Raw genomic sequence first — 16,920 nt, forward strand, 5'->3', positions numbered from 1 at the left:
CTAACACTTATTTTACAAAATTTGCCTTGCAGGTGATGTTGAAACTGCTGTAAAATTTGCGACACAGCTTATTGATTTGGGTGCTGATAGCAGTTTACGCAGCCGCTGGACAAATATGAATGCCTTGCATTATGCTGCCTACTTTGATGTTCCAGAACTTATTAGTGTTATTTTGAAAAATGCAAAGCCAAAAGGTAGGCATTGTTACTTTTGTTTCATGCAGTTTTCCATATTTTGTTACTCTGTTGACCCTAAGCTGGTGTGTAGTGGTCTTTAAGTGTGGGGTTTATTTATCTATTATACATAAATAATTTCTAATTTCTTATTCTTTTAGTCAGCCTCATTGGTTCATTTTTTTCTCTTAACTTTTTTTTTTTTTTTTTAATGTGGTTTAAGCACTGATTCCATTGCTGGCTTTTAAACTTGAGCTTTGTACAAGATTAGGTAGAGAAGTATCTAATAGAATGGAAAGTAAAGAGGTTAATTCCAAGTTGTTAAGGACTAAGAGAATCTATGCAGAAAAAAAAAAGATGTAACTATTCTGGTAAATTCTTAGGGTTTTTAAGATTCCTTAAACACTGAGAAGTATGTCTGAAATGCTGGGAGAAGGGTAAAGGAGAAGTGGGGATTTGGCAACGGCATGTGGCAAACTAGTGACTGAAGCAACTTTGACATGCTCATTTTTCCCACTTCTCAGCTATCTAGAAGGTCGTGTGTAAGGAACAGTTTGACTTTAGTGTTTGGCATAAATAGATAATACCTTTTGGAATGATAATATGAAGGATTGGTAATTGGAGAGCCCTATTTATACTAATGCAAATGGAAATATAGAAATGGTTCTGAACCAGAACCATTTGTTCCTAATTTGGTCAGGATATCAAAACCTGTAAGCAATTTTAATACTGAAATTGTACAAATGTTAATTTTTTCTATTGAATAATCTTCTGATTGTGCCATTTTTCAAAATCATTAATGCTCTTTTTTTAGCTAGTTCTAGCTAAAGACTCTGTCTCAAAATTCTAAAAAGCTGATAGGTTTTTGGAGTACACAAGGCTTGCTTACCAGATCTTGACTCATCCTGGATGTAATTGTTAAACAGGGCTGTTGTTACCTCTTAAACATGTCATACCAATAAGTATAGGTTGTAACAAAAGACAAAATAAGACTGCACAGTAGTTAAGTCCACATCACATTTCAATAGTCCGGTCTCCATAATTTGCATCAGCAGATTAGGTCTTCTTTCGGACCTTGTTTGTGTTTGGTGTTCTCATTTCCTCCTGTGCAGTGCCTACAGAAGGGGTGGGAAATTGCTCAGATTTCCAAGGAAACCACTCTGGTTAAATGCCTTGGCAGTTGGCAACTCTTGGATAAGCAGATGATTTTTTTTATCTCAGAAAATGTATAAAATTATTTGCCCTGTGAAATGAAAACAATGTATGGTCTGAATTAACAGAAAGAATAATCTTAGCTCCATGCTTCATCAGGCAGCATGCAGAGAAGGGAGGATGTACCTAGAAGGCAAATATGCCTTGGATGGATCCATACTGAACTGGAGGAAAAACGGTTGTTAATGTATAAATAACTTTTCAAGACAGTGGTATACTGACTCTGAGACACCCATTGTGAAACAGCCAGTACCACTGATGTTTTCCTTTTGATTTACTGCTAAACTATTTCCTTTATGAAACTCTACGGTTAAATTCTTAATACAGATTTACTCCTCAATTGTTAGAACAGAGAGCTAGTTTGATCTTAGATTTTTAGAGGTTTTAAATATAAAAATTGTGAAAGGCTTAAGAATTAGAAATGTCGTGTGGTGCCACTAGACAATGACTGTAATCTGCATGGTTTGCTAATGACAGACCATTGCTGCATATTGATTTCTCCTAGATAGTTTGGGGGTAGTTACTGGGTAACGTTTGATATATATGTTTCTTTTTGTCACCTGTACTATGCCAACTTAGACCTAGAATAAAGCTGTAAGAAAACAGTGTTTAAATACTCCAAGCATGAAGCTTGCAAGTCTGAGGAAGTCACACTAGTCTAATTAAACAAAACAAAACAAAACTCTACATGTCAGTTGATGTACTCCTATTTTTAAAAGTAACTGTTGCTGACTCAGTAGCTGATGTTACTGATCAGTATTTCTGCAAATTGGTTCCTATGTGTGCAGAAAATACTCGATAGCCTTATTAAACATGGAAGTTTCAATGGTTGTATACAACTACACGGCTTCTACTCAGTTTTAAACTGGTAATGGTCTTTTGACATTTGATAAATTAAAGTTACATCTACATACATAGCTGCCGTTATGATTGTGTCATGTGAATGCAGTCTTTTTTCATGCATGTGCCAATTAAATTTAAAATAGCTAAGTTTGTATTCATATTAGTGCAATTGTAAAACTCTTAAAATTTGATCCCAAATTTGTTACCTTTGATCTTTATCGCTATGTATAAAGTTGACGTATCTATACAAAGACATATATATTTATATATTTTCTATATATGTTGATGTTTTATTTGCCCCCAAAATACTAGTTTAGTATAACTATATAAGGATGTTGATACAGTTGGGATATACTTTGTTTATCACATTGTGAGAGGGGCTAGTGGTTTTGGGGGCAGAGACTGATACTGGAAAATATTGGGAGACTGTACAGCCCTGAAGTAGAAAGTTTTATGTTCCTCACCAGTATTTCAAATTGGAACATTATTGCTAAAACTTGTTGGCTTTTGGTTTTTTTATTAAATCAGCTGGCATTTTTAATTAAGTCGTATACATAATTGACTCAAACTGACATCTCTCTTGTATAGTTTAGCAGAGGGGCCAAAGACTAAACAGACGTTAGAACTCCAATCTTCTAGAACAGTAATAACTTCGTAGCAGATTGAAAGATGTATTGGGAACAACTGACAGAAATATATATATTACGCTAAATCTCTTCTAGTCAAATGCAGTGCTCTATTTTCCAAACTATCAGTGCAAGACCCTTCAGAGTGCAATTCTTTGAAACCAAAGAAATTATAAAAATCACTAGCTCTTATTTTGTTCTTGACCATTAGTAATTGAATCAATGTAAAGCAGAGGTATAATCAGTTTTCCCTTGCCCCCCTACCTGCTCACAAAGGAAAACAACTTATTGAAGATGCATCTCCTTTTAACATTTGACATCTAGAAGCAATAAATAGAAATATTTCTGAAACATTAGTTTACATGCGAACCTCAAGTTACTAACTTGTTAATCTTAGCACAGTTGATTGGGCATCCTGAATAGCAACAATTTTGCAGTTAAGTCATCAGTATTATAAAATGAATGAAAGTAAATGCTCATCTTCCGGACTGGTTCATGGTATGAGTAAACAGATGCAGATAAGGTTTATGTTCTATGTGGAATTACTTCTCATATGCTTTTAGTACATAAATAATGGTGTCTCTATATAAATGTTAACGTAATCTGTAAAAATGAATGTCCTCTCAAAGACTGTGTAGGGTGAAATGTTCACGTAACAGACTTGTGTACCTCACATGTGATGTTTAATTGCAGATGTGGATGCCACCTGTAGTGATTTTGATTTTGGAACAGCTTTGCATATTGCTGCATTTAACCTATGTACAGGAGCTGTCAAGTGTTTACTGGAACATGGAGCAAATCCTGCCTTTAGGGTAAGGAGTTGGGTTGTAGATTCACCAAAAGGTGAAAAAAGTACCTGGAAAATTTGAACAGTCTATCCAGGATTTTGGTTAGCTAAAAATGTGTTATATGGAGTGATAGTGCCTCATAAAAATTATTTATAACTCATAGTGGATGATTTTGTATGCTTTGTCATACTTGCATGTTGAAGTTTTTGTTTTTGTGTCACAGTCTAGTTCATTAGTTCAAATAGCTTTCAAGATATTCTTCTATTTGTTGCTTGAACTTTCATTTGTTAATACTCCTTTGTGTCTTGCAACAGTTGTCAAGGCAGTGGTGGATCTTTTCAGAAATACAGGAGTGCAATCTGACCTCCAGAAATACAGTGTATCGCTTAGCAGTAAACTTAGCATAAGTAGCTGAAAATGAAGAAACATTAACTGCCCTGCTTATTAACCAAATAAAAGGCCTGAGTTATAGTGTAAAGTGCTGCTATATGCATGTAGCCACAAATCTTGGGTTTTGATTGTTTTTGTGGGTTTTTTTTGTGGTTTTTTTTTTTTGTTCGCTTTTTTGTATGTTTTTTGGGGGGGTGGTTTTTCTTTTTTTTTAGCATAGGCAGTATCTCAGTTCTCCATTTTCAAATTCAGGGATTTTTTTTTTTATAATGAGAAATTATAATTGTCTTAAGGGTACTCAAAAGTCATTATTTTATGTATCACTGATGGTGTGAAATCTTCTGGAACATCATTGTTCATACAGTTCTTCACGATATTCAATCTAGATCTCTTTAAAACCGCTCTTTCTCTTTGTCTCGTTATTTATTGTGCATGTACATGTTTCAAATTCTATGGCAGCTGTACGTTTAAGAGTCTGTTGACACAGGGAATACTGCTTTGTAGTTGCACAAGCATTCTGAGCTGGCAAAAGGTGGCTCTGCCCTTGAGAAAAGCAATCCTGTGTCACTGTGCCCACTTCTGCCTTCTTGCCTCTGCTCTGCCCCCTGCCTTGTGTTGACACAAAGTTTTGCAGGGCACCTGATGGGCTGAACTGCAGGACTGATGTGACCGAAAGAATCGCTAATGTGATGACTAAAAACTCAAACTCCCCGCTTAACTTTAATGTAGCTATATCCTGTTTTTAAGGTACTGTGACTTGAATGGGGCTGACCTTTTACTTACAGAATGACTGTAGATTTTTAAGGAATGCTAAGTGTTTAATTCTTCAATCCCACAATAAAGTTCTGACCAGAGACTGTGTAGATTTTGCCTCTGTGAGGACAGCAGAGTGTAAATGCGGAGTAAGGATTATAGTTTTCTAGGGTTGAGACAGGGAGATTTATAGGGAGCTCAGGGAAGGTTGAGCTTTTAGTCTGTTTTTTAAGGAAAAAAAGCAAATACAGTCTCGCTCTGCGTCATTCCCTTTGAGCTTCCAGTAATTTCTTAGTCCAGGGGCTCAGTTGAGACAAATCTGGAAGTTTGAGATAATTATGTTTCCACAAACTTCGTGAAAATTGGCAGATAGGTGAAGATCCATACTAATGCCTTTGCTGAAGAAAGTGTAGGTAGAACTTGCCATTGTAGCAGCCTGACAGCCCAACAGTGTCCTTGCTGTGTGGTCACCTGGCCTTGAGTTAAGGTTAACTCCAGGTGAGCTGGTACTCCAACAGCTCTGGCCTAGAGCGAGTATCACATGGGACACACAGCATATCACAGTCACTGCTCTCTGGGAATGGGACGTGTTTGGAAAGGACTCCATCCTTAATTCATCTCTCATGGAATAGTTTGTATCTAAATAAAGCTGAACAGATTTATTCAAGTATTTATGTGAGACATCAACTTTGTGTATTCTATACATGCAACATATATTAATTAAATTCTATCTTAAATTCGGAATAAGCCTTACCAAGGAGTAAACTATATACTGGGTAAAGATAAATTCTTTGGGAGGTGTTAGCTTTACAGTATTGGTGTTACAGACCAGAATTCTTGCTTACTTTCCTAAATCTGTGTTCAGGTACACAGATACATACAGGTGTTTTTTTCATGTGTTCTGAGTATTAATGATGTTTGTAGGATTAAAAATTTTGGTAACTTAGCACTTTTGAAAATAAGACACTGTAGATGCTAGTTTATATACCTAAGGATGTTTTGGCAACCTTATTTGAAAATTTGGATGTTTTTATACTTTTTGATATTCTAGGAAAAATACCTAATGAAGAGGATTAAAAATTTCATAAACTGCTGTGGTTTTGCCTGATCAGGTTTATCTTGTCACAACATCAAATTCTATGTTTTGTTTCTACAGAATGACAAAGGGCAGATTCCAGCAGATGTGGTTCCTGATCCAGTAGATATGCCACTGGAAATGGCAGATGCAGCGGCCAGTGCAAAAGAAATCAAGCAGATATTGCTGGATGCAGTGCCTCTCTCCTGTGACATCTCAAAAGCCATGATTCCAAACTATGATCATGTCACAGGCAAGGCCATGCTTTTATCGCTTGGCCTGAAACTGGGAGATCGTGTTGTTATTGCAGGACAGAAGGTATGATGAGCAACCTGATACTACCCTCATAATTTCTGGACAGTCAATTTATTTACCCTTTTGGAGACATACCTCAAATTTGAGGGTCTAAAACACTTTCTGGAAGGTATGAACTCTGGATGGCAGTAAGGATCTAGTTACAGAAAGTAATAAGCTGAACAGTTATGTGTTAAAGTCACTACTATGAAAAGCTGTTTTGACAGGCACAGTCTGCATTTTATATCTGTAAACAATTTTTTAACAGTCTCCTAAAGTATGTCAGCATGGCTCAGCTTTTATTAACGTTTTTGGTGTTGCATCAAAATGATGGTAAAATTTACAGATTACTTTGTGGGTTGCCCAGCTTTTAGTTATGCTTATGCATTTGTGAATTACCCCGATAGTTTCCAGAAGGCGGTAAAAGAAAACTTTAAATCTGCTTAGCCCGTAGCAACCCAGTTTCACTGGTGCAATGCAGCTAAAATCTTTGAAGCAGTCCTGTGCCAATGGGGTTGTTACACGGTTCTGTGGAAGTGTAAGAATGCAGCTAGTACTGGTCCAGCTCAAACGTGAGTAGCTTTTAAGAAGCTACCTTGCCAGACACATTTTAAAAAATGTATTTGAAAAATGTAACATTGACATTGCAGTTAGTATTCATACCTTTTATTTGCTCTGATAGCAAGGGCTCTGAAATGATTTAAGAGTGCTAGAACTCTTTTAAAGATTTCAGATGTTTTTTCTGGTAAATATTGAAGGCATTTGTGAGCAAAATTTTATGTTTGAGTAGCTTTACCTTTAATAATTTTTCTAGTATAACTTCAGATTTGTAATTGTCACAACTGAAGCATTCTAAAGTGAACTCCACTGAGAGTGCAAAGCAGCTTCCATTTTGTATTTTCATTTGGTGTATTCTTGAAATTGGGTCAGGAAAAGTGAAGGCATTGCGAGCTACGCAGAAGGCATTTTAACTGAATGACGTACAGGAAGCCGCTTATTCTTTAAAGACAGAAGTTCATGGAAGTTTCTTTTACAGAAAGCCATAGCACAGTGAAAGCTAGGGGAGATAATGTAACTGCAAGTTAACGGAGGCTTTATAGCAAGAAAGGGAAGAAACTAGTCGTCTTGTGTATCTTTCCTCCAAGTAAGGCCCATAGAACTGTTTGTACTGTAATGTGCTTACCGTCTATGGATAAAGCTTCCTGGGTTTGGTTACTTTTTTTTTTTTAACTGAGTATGCTATTACAGTGTTTTTTAAGAAGTTGTTGGAAGCTGTTTTTCTGCTGCCAAAGGCCAGCAGGGCTTTCCAACTAGTTTTTAAGGGAGCCAAAGCTGTCATATGGCAGGTGGGAAGGAGGAATGTGATTGTGCTTTTTGGTCTTCCTTTTCCGCGTCTGCTTTCCTCCGTTCCTTTCTTTGTGTGCGAGGAGCTGTTCTGCATTACTCCCACAATGTTTCCCATCCACTTTCTCCATTTGTGTGAATGGAGAAGTTGATCTCAGCCCTGTCTTCCCCTCCCCCTTGATACTCATAAATGTGTGCAGGGTGGAGCAAAAGTGAGAACAGGATGATGAGATGGTGCCAATTCTTAACCTCCTCTTGGAGCAGTTCTCATTTCCAGAATATGGAAGCTGGGATGAGGGCACTAGAATGGCAGCATTTTTACGAGCAATGTTTATGGATTCCTGTTCTCCTTCCTGCTTCTGCAGTCTCCTAATAGATCGGCTTTAATGAATCTTGAAAGCCAAACACAGTAGATGCCAGAGGGAAAATGGATTCCTCTCTTGATTCCTACTGCACCTGTCATTCTAGTTGTCTCACAGGGTAGGAAGCTGTCTGTGTAACCAGGTGTTTATGTGTACATGACTTGGGGTCCCCCAGCTTCATCGGCTCCTGCCGTGCTAGATTGTATGTTATCTGAATGGACACTCAATGAAATGCGAGTGCAGGGAAACCAGCAGCTGGGAGAAAACTCTTTTCTCCTGTTCCTGCGGTGTTTCTCATGTGCAAGAGGTCCTCTGTTTGCACGAGTCCTAGGATTTGTGCAAAATTGGAGCCTCAGTTTTGCCATCTCCACCTCCAGTTTAAGACGCCTGCTGGTCTCTTCTCTCTGCTCAGTAAGTGCCCTTTGGCTGGTGCCTGGAGAGCAGAGGAATCTGTTAGGCCACTTGGCCAAGCTTCCTCTGGCTGAATTTGATCTCTAGGTTGGTAGCTAAAAAGTCTGAGTCTAGATTAGTGTGATGTACCTGCCTATAACAGTCAAGTTTAAAGCAGATCTTCAGAGTAAAAGAAGAACAGGCTCTGGGTCACATTTATTTCTTTACAGAACATTAAGAAAGAGTAGCTGGAAGGTTTTATAGTAAAGAAAAAAAAAATGGTTTCCTGTCTGTTTACTCTCTGAGGGCTGGATTAGACAGTGAAGTCATAGTCAAAAATGAACTAAGAGTCTTAAGGTCACATGAGATAATGAAAACAGAGCAACTGAAAGATCAAAGGTTTTTATCACTAAAACTAATTTAAAAATAAAATAAAAAAATGAATTTAAATCAATGTTAAATGCATCTCTGTTAGTTATTCTTCCCCCATTTGGTTGAAGTGTGTGAGCTTATAAGGTATGTTTGTGGAGGCTGAGGTGCACCAGCAAGACTGGTCTATCTTGATATTCTTGATATACTTATCTGTTCAGAGTATATAGTATAGTATATATTGAAACGACAACAAAATGTTTAAAACATTTGGCTGGCTTTTGAAATTTTGTTTAATCATAAGGAGGGAATAAGACTTATGAATCTTTTCCAAAGAAAAAAATTAAGTATGCTCTGAAGTTTACCCTTTAAGCTTTGCTATATTTGTATACTTATATGTATATATTTATACAGACACAGATATATTTATAGAATTTTTTATCTAGTATTTCCATGGAATCTCCAGTTCAGCCAGATACCTAGCCATGATTCTGGAACTACTGTTGTGGAAGGCACTGAAAGTAAAGCTTCCCGTTAGGCATGTACCCCTGTACTTTGCTGACTTGGAGCTGTATTGTACAGCAGCGCTTACTGTCTAATTCTTGTCTGTTATGAGATCTGTCAATAACCACTGCTTTTGTTTAATACAAAATATACACAGAAGGACTAAGACATTTTGAAATATGCATTGGCTGGCATTGAAGGATAGGAATGTCAATAATCGAGGGAGATTATGTTTGTATTTCTCTGTTTTGATCAAAAACTTGGAGGTGACTTGCCATCTCCATAATCTATACTACATTCTCATGAACGATACTTGTTTAACAAAGTCATTCTGTGTTGATGTTCTTTGTGTTAGGTTGGTACGTTAAGATTTTGTGGCACAACGGAATTTGCCAGTGGCCAGTGGGCTGGTGTAGAGCTCGATGAACCAGAAGGAAAGAACAATGGAAGTGTTGGAAAAGTCCAGTACTTCAAGTGTGCACCGAAACGTGGTATAACCTTTAATTTTTTTCTTAAATTTTTTAAAAACCTGAATTTTAAAAAAAGCGTTGGACGATATGAACCTTTTGGGAGCATAGAAACAGCTAACAAATTCTTTTGCTTTTCTTTGTAGTGCTTTGTTTGTTTGGTTTATTGATTCTTTTAACTGTTCCTAGTGTTTTGGCTGCAACTATTTGTAAAACCACTGAAATGACCAACCAGTCAAAACTTCTGGTTATTTCCTTGAAACTGTGAGATCATTATCTTTCCTGTTTTTCCATCTATATTGTTGAAACTATTTGTTTGTGTTGTAACAATAATGGCCATGTTTCTTTACCTGCTTTGTCTTCCTTTTTAAGAGATTCACGCTTGTAGTTGTTTTCTAACTTTCAGCTTGAGATATTTTAATTGATATTTCATGGACAGTCATGATATACAAAGTCTTGTGTTTTGTAACAGCAGAGACTGGATGTTACCGTTAGGACAAAAAGGAGATTCTAATCGATAGTTTTACTGACTTCCTGAATTACTCTGTTCATATTGCTTGATAAGCCTTTTGGTTTCACTGTTCATTTGAGCTAGCCCTTCCTACCCTACAAGTGCTCTGACACCATAGCAAGCTATTATTGTGGCTGAAAAAACCCTAAATTAATTGATGTAAGAGATAATAGCCTGAAAATTTTGTTACATTAATATTATCCCTGGTTCTTTTTTGGCATATACAATTTTCTCTCCAGGTATCTTTGCACCTCTTTCTAAAATAAGCAAGGCTTCTGATCACAGAAAAAGCTCTGTACGAAGTTCTTCCATGCGGTCTTCACCTTTGGTCAAATCCAAGAAAATAGATGTGACGCACATAACTTCCAAAGTGAATTCTGGTGAGTATTTTCTTCTATGTTGAGAAAGGATAGAGGGATACTAATCTTTAAGAATTAGCACCAACCCTGTAAATCTTGGTATTAAAATACTTGTTTGGAATTGGTTCATCACTTGGGATGAGAAGGTGATAGCCTGTAAACTGGTACTGGAAGGATGTTGTGTGTAGCTGTATAGAGATTTGATGTGCTACGACAGGTTATAGTCTTTACATACTCTCCAAAGAAAAAAAAAAGTTCCCCACAACATTTATTCTTGAGCCATTAAAGTAATTTCTGATTTGCTGTGATACCAGTTAATTGTCTAAACTTAATGTGATTCCATTTACTAAGATCTTCTTGGGTAACTTGAAACATCTCACTAAAATAGTGAAAATCTAGAAACTAATCTATGTACACCTTTATGTACAGAAATTGATGAAATTTAATTTACATTCTGGCAAAATTATCAAGGAACTGTTTAATTGATTTTATTTTATCTGCCAATTAAGTTATCTGAGTAAAACCAGAGGCAAATGAGAAGAGAAAGGATGTCCTGGTAATACGGCCTCAGTCTACTGATTGGAGTTACAGGCTCAGTCCCTGACTCTGGTTTAGTTTCTTAGTAATTTACTTGAATTACTTAATCCTTCTGTGTAAGTTCCCTCCTTGGGAAGTAAGAATTATGCACCTTTTCTGTCTGTTTAGTTTCCGAGGTGTTTGGAGTACAGACTCTTCCGTGCTGTGTGCAGTGCCCACCATGCATAATCTGGCCCTGTGTCTGGCTGACTACATAATAATGTTGTTAAATATATTACATTAGCATTTCTTTTGCCTTTTGAACCTTGTTTAGGTGACTCATACTAAGGTGGCACAGCTTAAGGGATGGAAGATACGCATACATTCTCATCAAATTTACTCAAGCACCCTAAAACACTACACACTTTTACCAGTAATACGCAGGGTATAGAAATACTGTGCCAGGCTGGTGGAAGAAGAGATGCATTTTGGCAGCATTTTGGATGACTTATGTAACTCTTCTCTATGTAGATTGAGGGCAAAGTAAGCTTTAACTATGTGTGTTTACAATTAGCACAAGATCTAAGCTATTTATAAATGGACATCTTGCATAAAAAGCTTCTCAGAATAATCGCTTTGTTAGGAGTATAGCTCAGGAGCAGATCTAAGCTGATGTTCTCTGTTAAATATTTTTCAATGTTTGATTTAGTTTGTTGTGAACTGTTTGTAACTCATTAAACTATAATGGAAAGGACTGTTTCCTTTGTCACAGACGGTGTGTTCCAGACAGTTTAGCCATAAACCGCCTTTCCTGCCACAAAGGTGCATTTGTGTCTTTGTAAATTTTACACATTTGATACTTTGCTTTAGGTAAAAATCAGTGAGTTCTGCATCATCTGCCCAGCAGAGCTTACATCCACTAACAGGAATCTGGAAGCTGCCGTTTGTAAGATGTTCTTGCGTTGAAAGGTCCATTAGAATTAACGCGCCTGGCTGATTCACTGTCTGGAGTGGGAGGATAAAGCTGCAAAGGCAGAACTTTGTTTTGCAGTGTTTACGTGCATCACCAGATTACGTTTCTTTCCTTTAAACTTCATCCCTGCAATACAGTAGTCTGTAATGATCCAAGAAAAATTAGTATGCTTTTTGTAGATATGGTTATAAGCTGCAAAGTAAAATATAATGCTGTATAGAGATTTTCAAATTTGATTTGTTTCTACTGGATTTGAATAACCTATCAGATTGATGATAATAGGTCTTTTTCAAGTTTTTAGGAAAAGGATTACTAAGATCAGTTGAGAAATGTGTTATCAGTCACAAACACTATTTTTTTGATCTGATGCCTTAATAGCTAAACCATAAAATTTTGGAAAATACAGTACACTGGCAAACTAGTTCAGTCCCTGTGGCTGAATTAAGCCAAGAGATGTAGTTAAGTAAAAAAGATGTGATTTTTCTTTCATGACAGGGAGGGGATAAATCATAGATAAGCTTGTTCTTCATTGAGTTAGGGTAGGAAACTGTCAGAAATGCAAAATGACTGTTCACAAATTATAACTTAGGTGGCAGTACTAGTTCATATGCCTATCTCAACATTGCTGTTCTAAGAGTGAGGCTCTTAAAAATCGTATTGGCATACCTACTTCATTATTTGTAGACTGAAGGAAGATTTGGTCTCAAATCTCTCTCTCAAAACTTCATTGTGTAATCTTTAATGCAGAAATTGTGAAATTAATACTAGTGAATGGTATATCTTAAGTACTATAAAAGTCAATGTTGTGTGTATAATAGATGTAAATGTTTGAAAGATTTAAGTGGAAATCCTTCAATATAAACATTACTATTTTGCAGACAATTTGTTTGGCAAGATTGGACTGTTTTAATGTGTTAAGGGGTTTAACATCTGTGCTTATACATCAAAACAGTTCTGCAGTCTTGTTTTACCCATTTATCAAGAGTCTAAGGAATTGTACAGTTTTATCCGTTTTATCCATGCATTCACAAATCTGTCCAATTGTTTTCATACATGACTTTCCTGTAAAATTACCGTTCACTGTTAGGATATATATATATATTTAATTGTATATATTCTTTCTACAGGCCTACATATGGCAAAAAAAGACAGTGTTTCTGAAACCAACTTTATGACTGCTAACAGGCGAAAAACTGTATCTGCAAAAGATGGTAAGTAATTTTTTTTATTTTTTAAAACCTTGAGAAAAATTTTGGGTAGGGCAGAAGCAGTATTATTACTGCCTTACCTCTGTAACAGTCCTGTATCTACACCATAAAAAAAAGTTGCCTTGCCTGTCTGTATTCAAGTCCCAAGCAGGCTGTACACATTTAGTTTAGTAGGAGTAATTTGTGTGGATATTTGGTTGGCATTCTGTGTTGGTTTGGTAACAGCTTCTATCCAAATACATGGACAAGAATATAGACAAGCCCTTAAAGCTAAAAGCTGTCCCTTAGTAAATGATGTTACAGAGGATCTGCAGAATTACCTTTTTAGGTTTCTGAGGGAGACCTTTTGCCCTGTATCGTTACTGCGTAGATTTTGATGAAGAACTGTGCATGTATTCTGTTGGCATTTTTATTGTCCGTATGTTCAAGCTTGTATAATAAAGTGTTATCGTCTAACAGCACTTAACAGTCTTGGCATTGTATCATGGAAGACTCATAATAACAAGCTTCAAATATGAAAAATGAAACTCTAGCTTTTTTAAAAAGTTCCTTTTACATATGAATCATTCTCTGCAATTATCTAGTTTCAGAATTGGATAGTGACTTCTACTGCATCAGTATTTTGTTTGCTGAACTTTAAACATAAAGGGACCTTGCTTTCAGGGGTGTCTTTAACAAACTGTAAAAATTAGGTCTCCTTTGATGTTTTGTCTATAAAATCATACTCTAAGTGTTCGTAAAAGCAGTATTTCTTTGAAATAATTTGAAGTGGGAATTTGAATATACCTTCTTTGAAGGAAAAGCATTTTATTAGATCCTCTGTCAGTGAACAGTTGTGAGAAAGACACTTGGGGAAGAGGCTAGCGTAAGGTATTTAAGCACTGTCCTGTATGATACGTTCTCAGTGGTGAGCTAAAGAACTTGTGTAGACAGAGATTTCCAACATTTTGTTCATGGAGGGCATTTAATGGCTTGGTCTTCAGGTTCTTGTCACACAATGAAATTATTTGGCAGGACAGTGTGTCAGTTTGATGGATACAATATGATATCTGCAATTAATAGGACCCCAAAGGCTTTGCAGGCTGTAAGTGATGTGGAGTGAAGCCTCATTTTGGGATTTAGTGGTTTAGATGATACTGCTATAAGGCAGGTGCAGAACCTTTAGGAAAATCCAACATCCAAGTAGCTGGCAGTGGTTCTTTGGCAAAGGCGGTGGCTATTTCAGCTTGAGGTTTTTCTGGAGTTTGTGCTGAGTCTTGTAATATTTTTTTTTCTTTTTTTTTTTTTTTTTTGACACTAGGGATAGAGAGTCTGTTCATGAAATTTGCAGATGATGCCTGGCAGATAGTTGACTGGCTTAATATCAATAAACTGCCCCCCCCCCCACCCCCCCCCACCCTTGACAAATTGGAAAAAAGATCTCAGGGGGGGAAAAAAGATGCAGAAAAGTAAGGACAACTACAAAGTTAATAGTAAGGCTGAAACAGTCAACTGTATAAATACACCCTGGGAGTGACATGCCTGGTAATAGTTTGTAGAAAAGGACATGGGGATATTGACTATTACAAGGTAAACATGGGTCATGTATGTCATACTGTTGCAAGACGGGAAACATACTGGAATGTATAAAAAGGAGTGTCAGCCGTGAGATACATGAAGCGACCCAGATGCTTTACTTGGCATGAGTAAGGCCTCAGCTGAAACACTGCATTTAGTTTAGACACTGAATTTCAAAAAACATGTGAATCATCACATGGAGAGAATTCCGAGAAGACACCACAAGAACTGGAGGTTATAAAACATGACTTAGGAGAAAAGACCGTTGGAATTTGTGTTGTGTGATTAAAAAGACAGAAGATTAAAGGGGTAAACCAGGAAGCTTTCAAATACAAAGAACAGGATAGCCCATTCTGCATGTGTAATGAGAATAAGAAATCTTGAGCTAAAACTGTGGTAATTTAGGTTTATATTAGAGGGAAAACCCCCTGTAACAGTACAGATAATTATGTGGTGAAATACATTGCTGAGGAAGTCCGAAGATCTCCCCGATGGGAGGTTTTTAAGAACAGGTCAAACACTCACCTGTCAGGAGTGATCTAACAAATAGTTGTTTTGCCTGATGGAAGAGGAATGGATTATAGGACCTGCTGAAGTCCTTTCTGCTCTTCCTTCTCCTGCCGCGTGATTTCCCACAAAATGAAGCATCTCAACGACTGGTTTAGTTTCAGCAGTTTTGGTGGTGTTCATGTGAAAGTGCTAGGTGGCCTGACCTCCAGTGAATCCATCGCTGGACTGACTTCTAAATACGGACTTGCATTATGTGTTTGCAAATGCAAGCGTAAATTTATACCTTGGACTTAGAATTGAAGTTTGCCTGATTAGTCACCATTTATTTAGTAATTTGCATTTTCTTCATTGTAGCATAGCTGCAGCCAGTATCTGAGAGTCTTTGGATTTCTGTCCCCAGATACCTAAGCTTTTGCTTTGACCCACTGCATTTGCCTTTCTACAGTTCTTTACTGTTTTGCCAAATCAGAGGATTAAATTATATTGAAGACGCTAACCCTGTGTCGATATCAAGGTGCTTTGCGAAAACTAATGAATTAAGCCTCTCAGAATTCTGGAAAGTTCGATAAGCAATATTATCTTAATTTTTCACACTGAGAAACTGAGGCATAGACATGTCTTGCTGTACCTGCCTCTCTTGCTGTACCTTCCTCACTTTGGGCAGAAGGTGGTAGGAAAGGGGAGAACTGGGAGAGCCTTGAAAAGGAAGGAGGAAAGCTGAATGTAAGTCTTATCGGACAGTTTAGACATCAGGGTTTGCAAATGGAGATAAAAGTGATTTATTTCCCATTCTTATTTTATAGTACAGATTTTAATATTAATACAGTATGTAATGGAATATAGTAGGCTTTAATCCAGACAATAATTCACTCACATAATATCACCTTCCTTCCACTTTTCATCAAATCTTTAATAGGCTGGATGCTGAAAGTGTGGTGGTATGATCTCTTATTACTAAGCCTCCCATATTTTAATAAATATGCTTGGAACTGTTTAGAAGAACTTTCATAAAGAGGCGGCTTCCTCTTCCAGCACTCAACTATCACCTTATTCCCAAGGCAGGGTCAGATGTACCTATGTCATTCCTGACAGGTGTTTGTGTAAATGCTGCTTAACGACTTCTAATTTTGGCTCTTTACTTTGTATTCTGCCCATCATGGAGAACAGATAATTTCCTTCTTACAGAAGCTTTCCCTTCTGCTTAACCTGTCCTTTTCCAAATATGATCTCTGAAGGACTATTTCCATTTATGTCTTTTAGGTTTTCCTGGGTATAGCAGCTCTTCCTCTTCTACTACGTCCTTGGAAGGCAAACAGAATTACTCCAAGAAGCGGAACTCAACTAGCAGCAATAAAAAGGCGGTGACTCGAGTGTCTTCTGCCTCATCTAAAATTAGTGCTGGTACGGTCTGTTTTATTGAGGTGTATTTTCACAGGTGGGAATTTACTGCTGTTTTGAGTGCTTATGTAGAACTACTTGTGCCATTTCAGAATCTGAGATGGTTCAAGACAGACACTTGGGAAGTAGTTTAACCATAAACTTAAGCTTGGCAACTTTTAAAAAAAATTTTTTGGAACATCTTCAAGAGGAAAAGTGTTCTTGTAGTTGGTCTCTGTATCTTTCAACAGCAGAGAAAAGGCTGTAGTCCACAGTTTTTTGTGCTGAAGCAAAGCAATTCTTTGTCTAAGCAAAATTT

At 37.0% G+C, this 16,920-nt stretch overlaps 1 protein-coding gene across 4 annotated transcripts in view; it reads left to right on the top strand.

The window, feature by feature from the left end:
* Positions 1-16,920, top strand: part of CLIP4 (CAP-Gly domain containing linker protein family member 4) — a 39,937-nt gene that overhangs the window by 16,293 nt on the left and 6,724 nt on the right. For all 4 annotated transcript variants that reach the window (XM_052805836.1, XM_052805839.1, XM_052805837.1 and 1 more), the window contains 7 exons: positions 33-194; positions 3,548-3,666; positions 5,942-6,178; positions 9,479-9,614; positions 10,341-10,481; positions 13,077-13,160; positions 16,485-16,625. In XM_052805836.1, coding sequence (XP_052661796.1) covers positions 33-194; positions 3,548-3,666; positions 5,942-6,178; positions 9,479-9,614; positions 10,341-10,481; positions 13,077-13,160; positions 16,485-16,625 — 1,020 coding nt within the window. The remainder of the gene's footprint in view (positions 1-32; positions 195-3,547; positions 3,667-5,941; positions 6,179-9,478; positions 9,615-10,340; positions 10,482-13,076; positions 13,161-16,484; positions 16,626-16,920) is intronic.

This window comes from Harpia harpyja, chromosome 13, assembly GCF_026419915.1.
Source record: "Harpia harpyja isolate bHarHar1 chromosome 13, bHarHar1 primary haplotype, whole genome shotgun sequence".
Lineage (NCBI taxonomy): Eukaryota > Metazoa > Chordata > Aves > Accipitriformes > Accipitridae > Harpia > Harpia harpyja.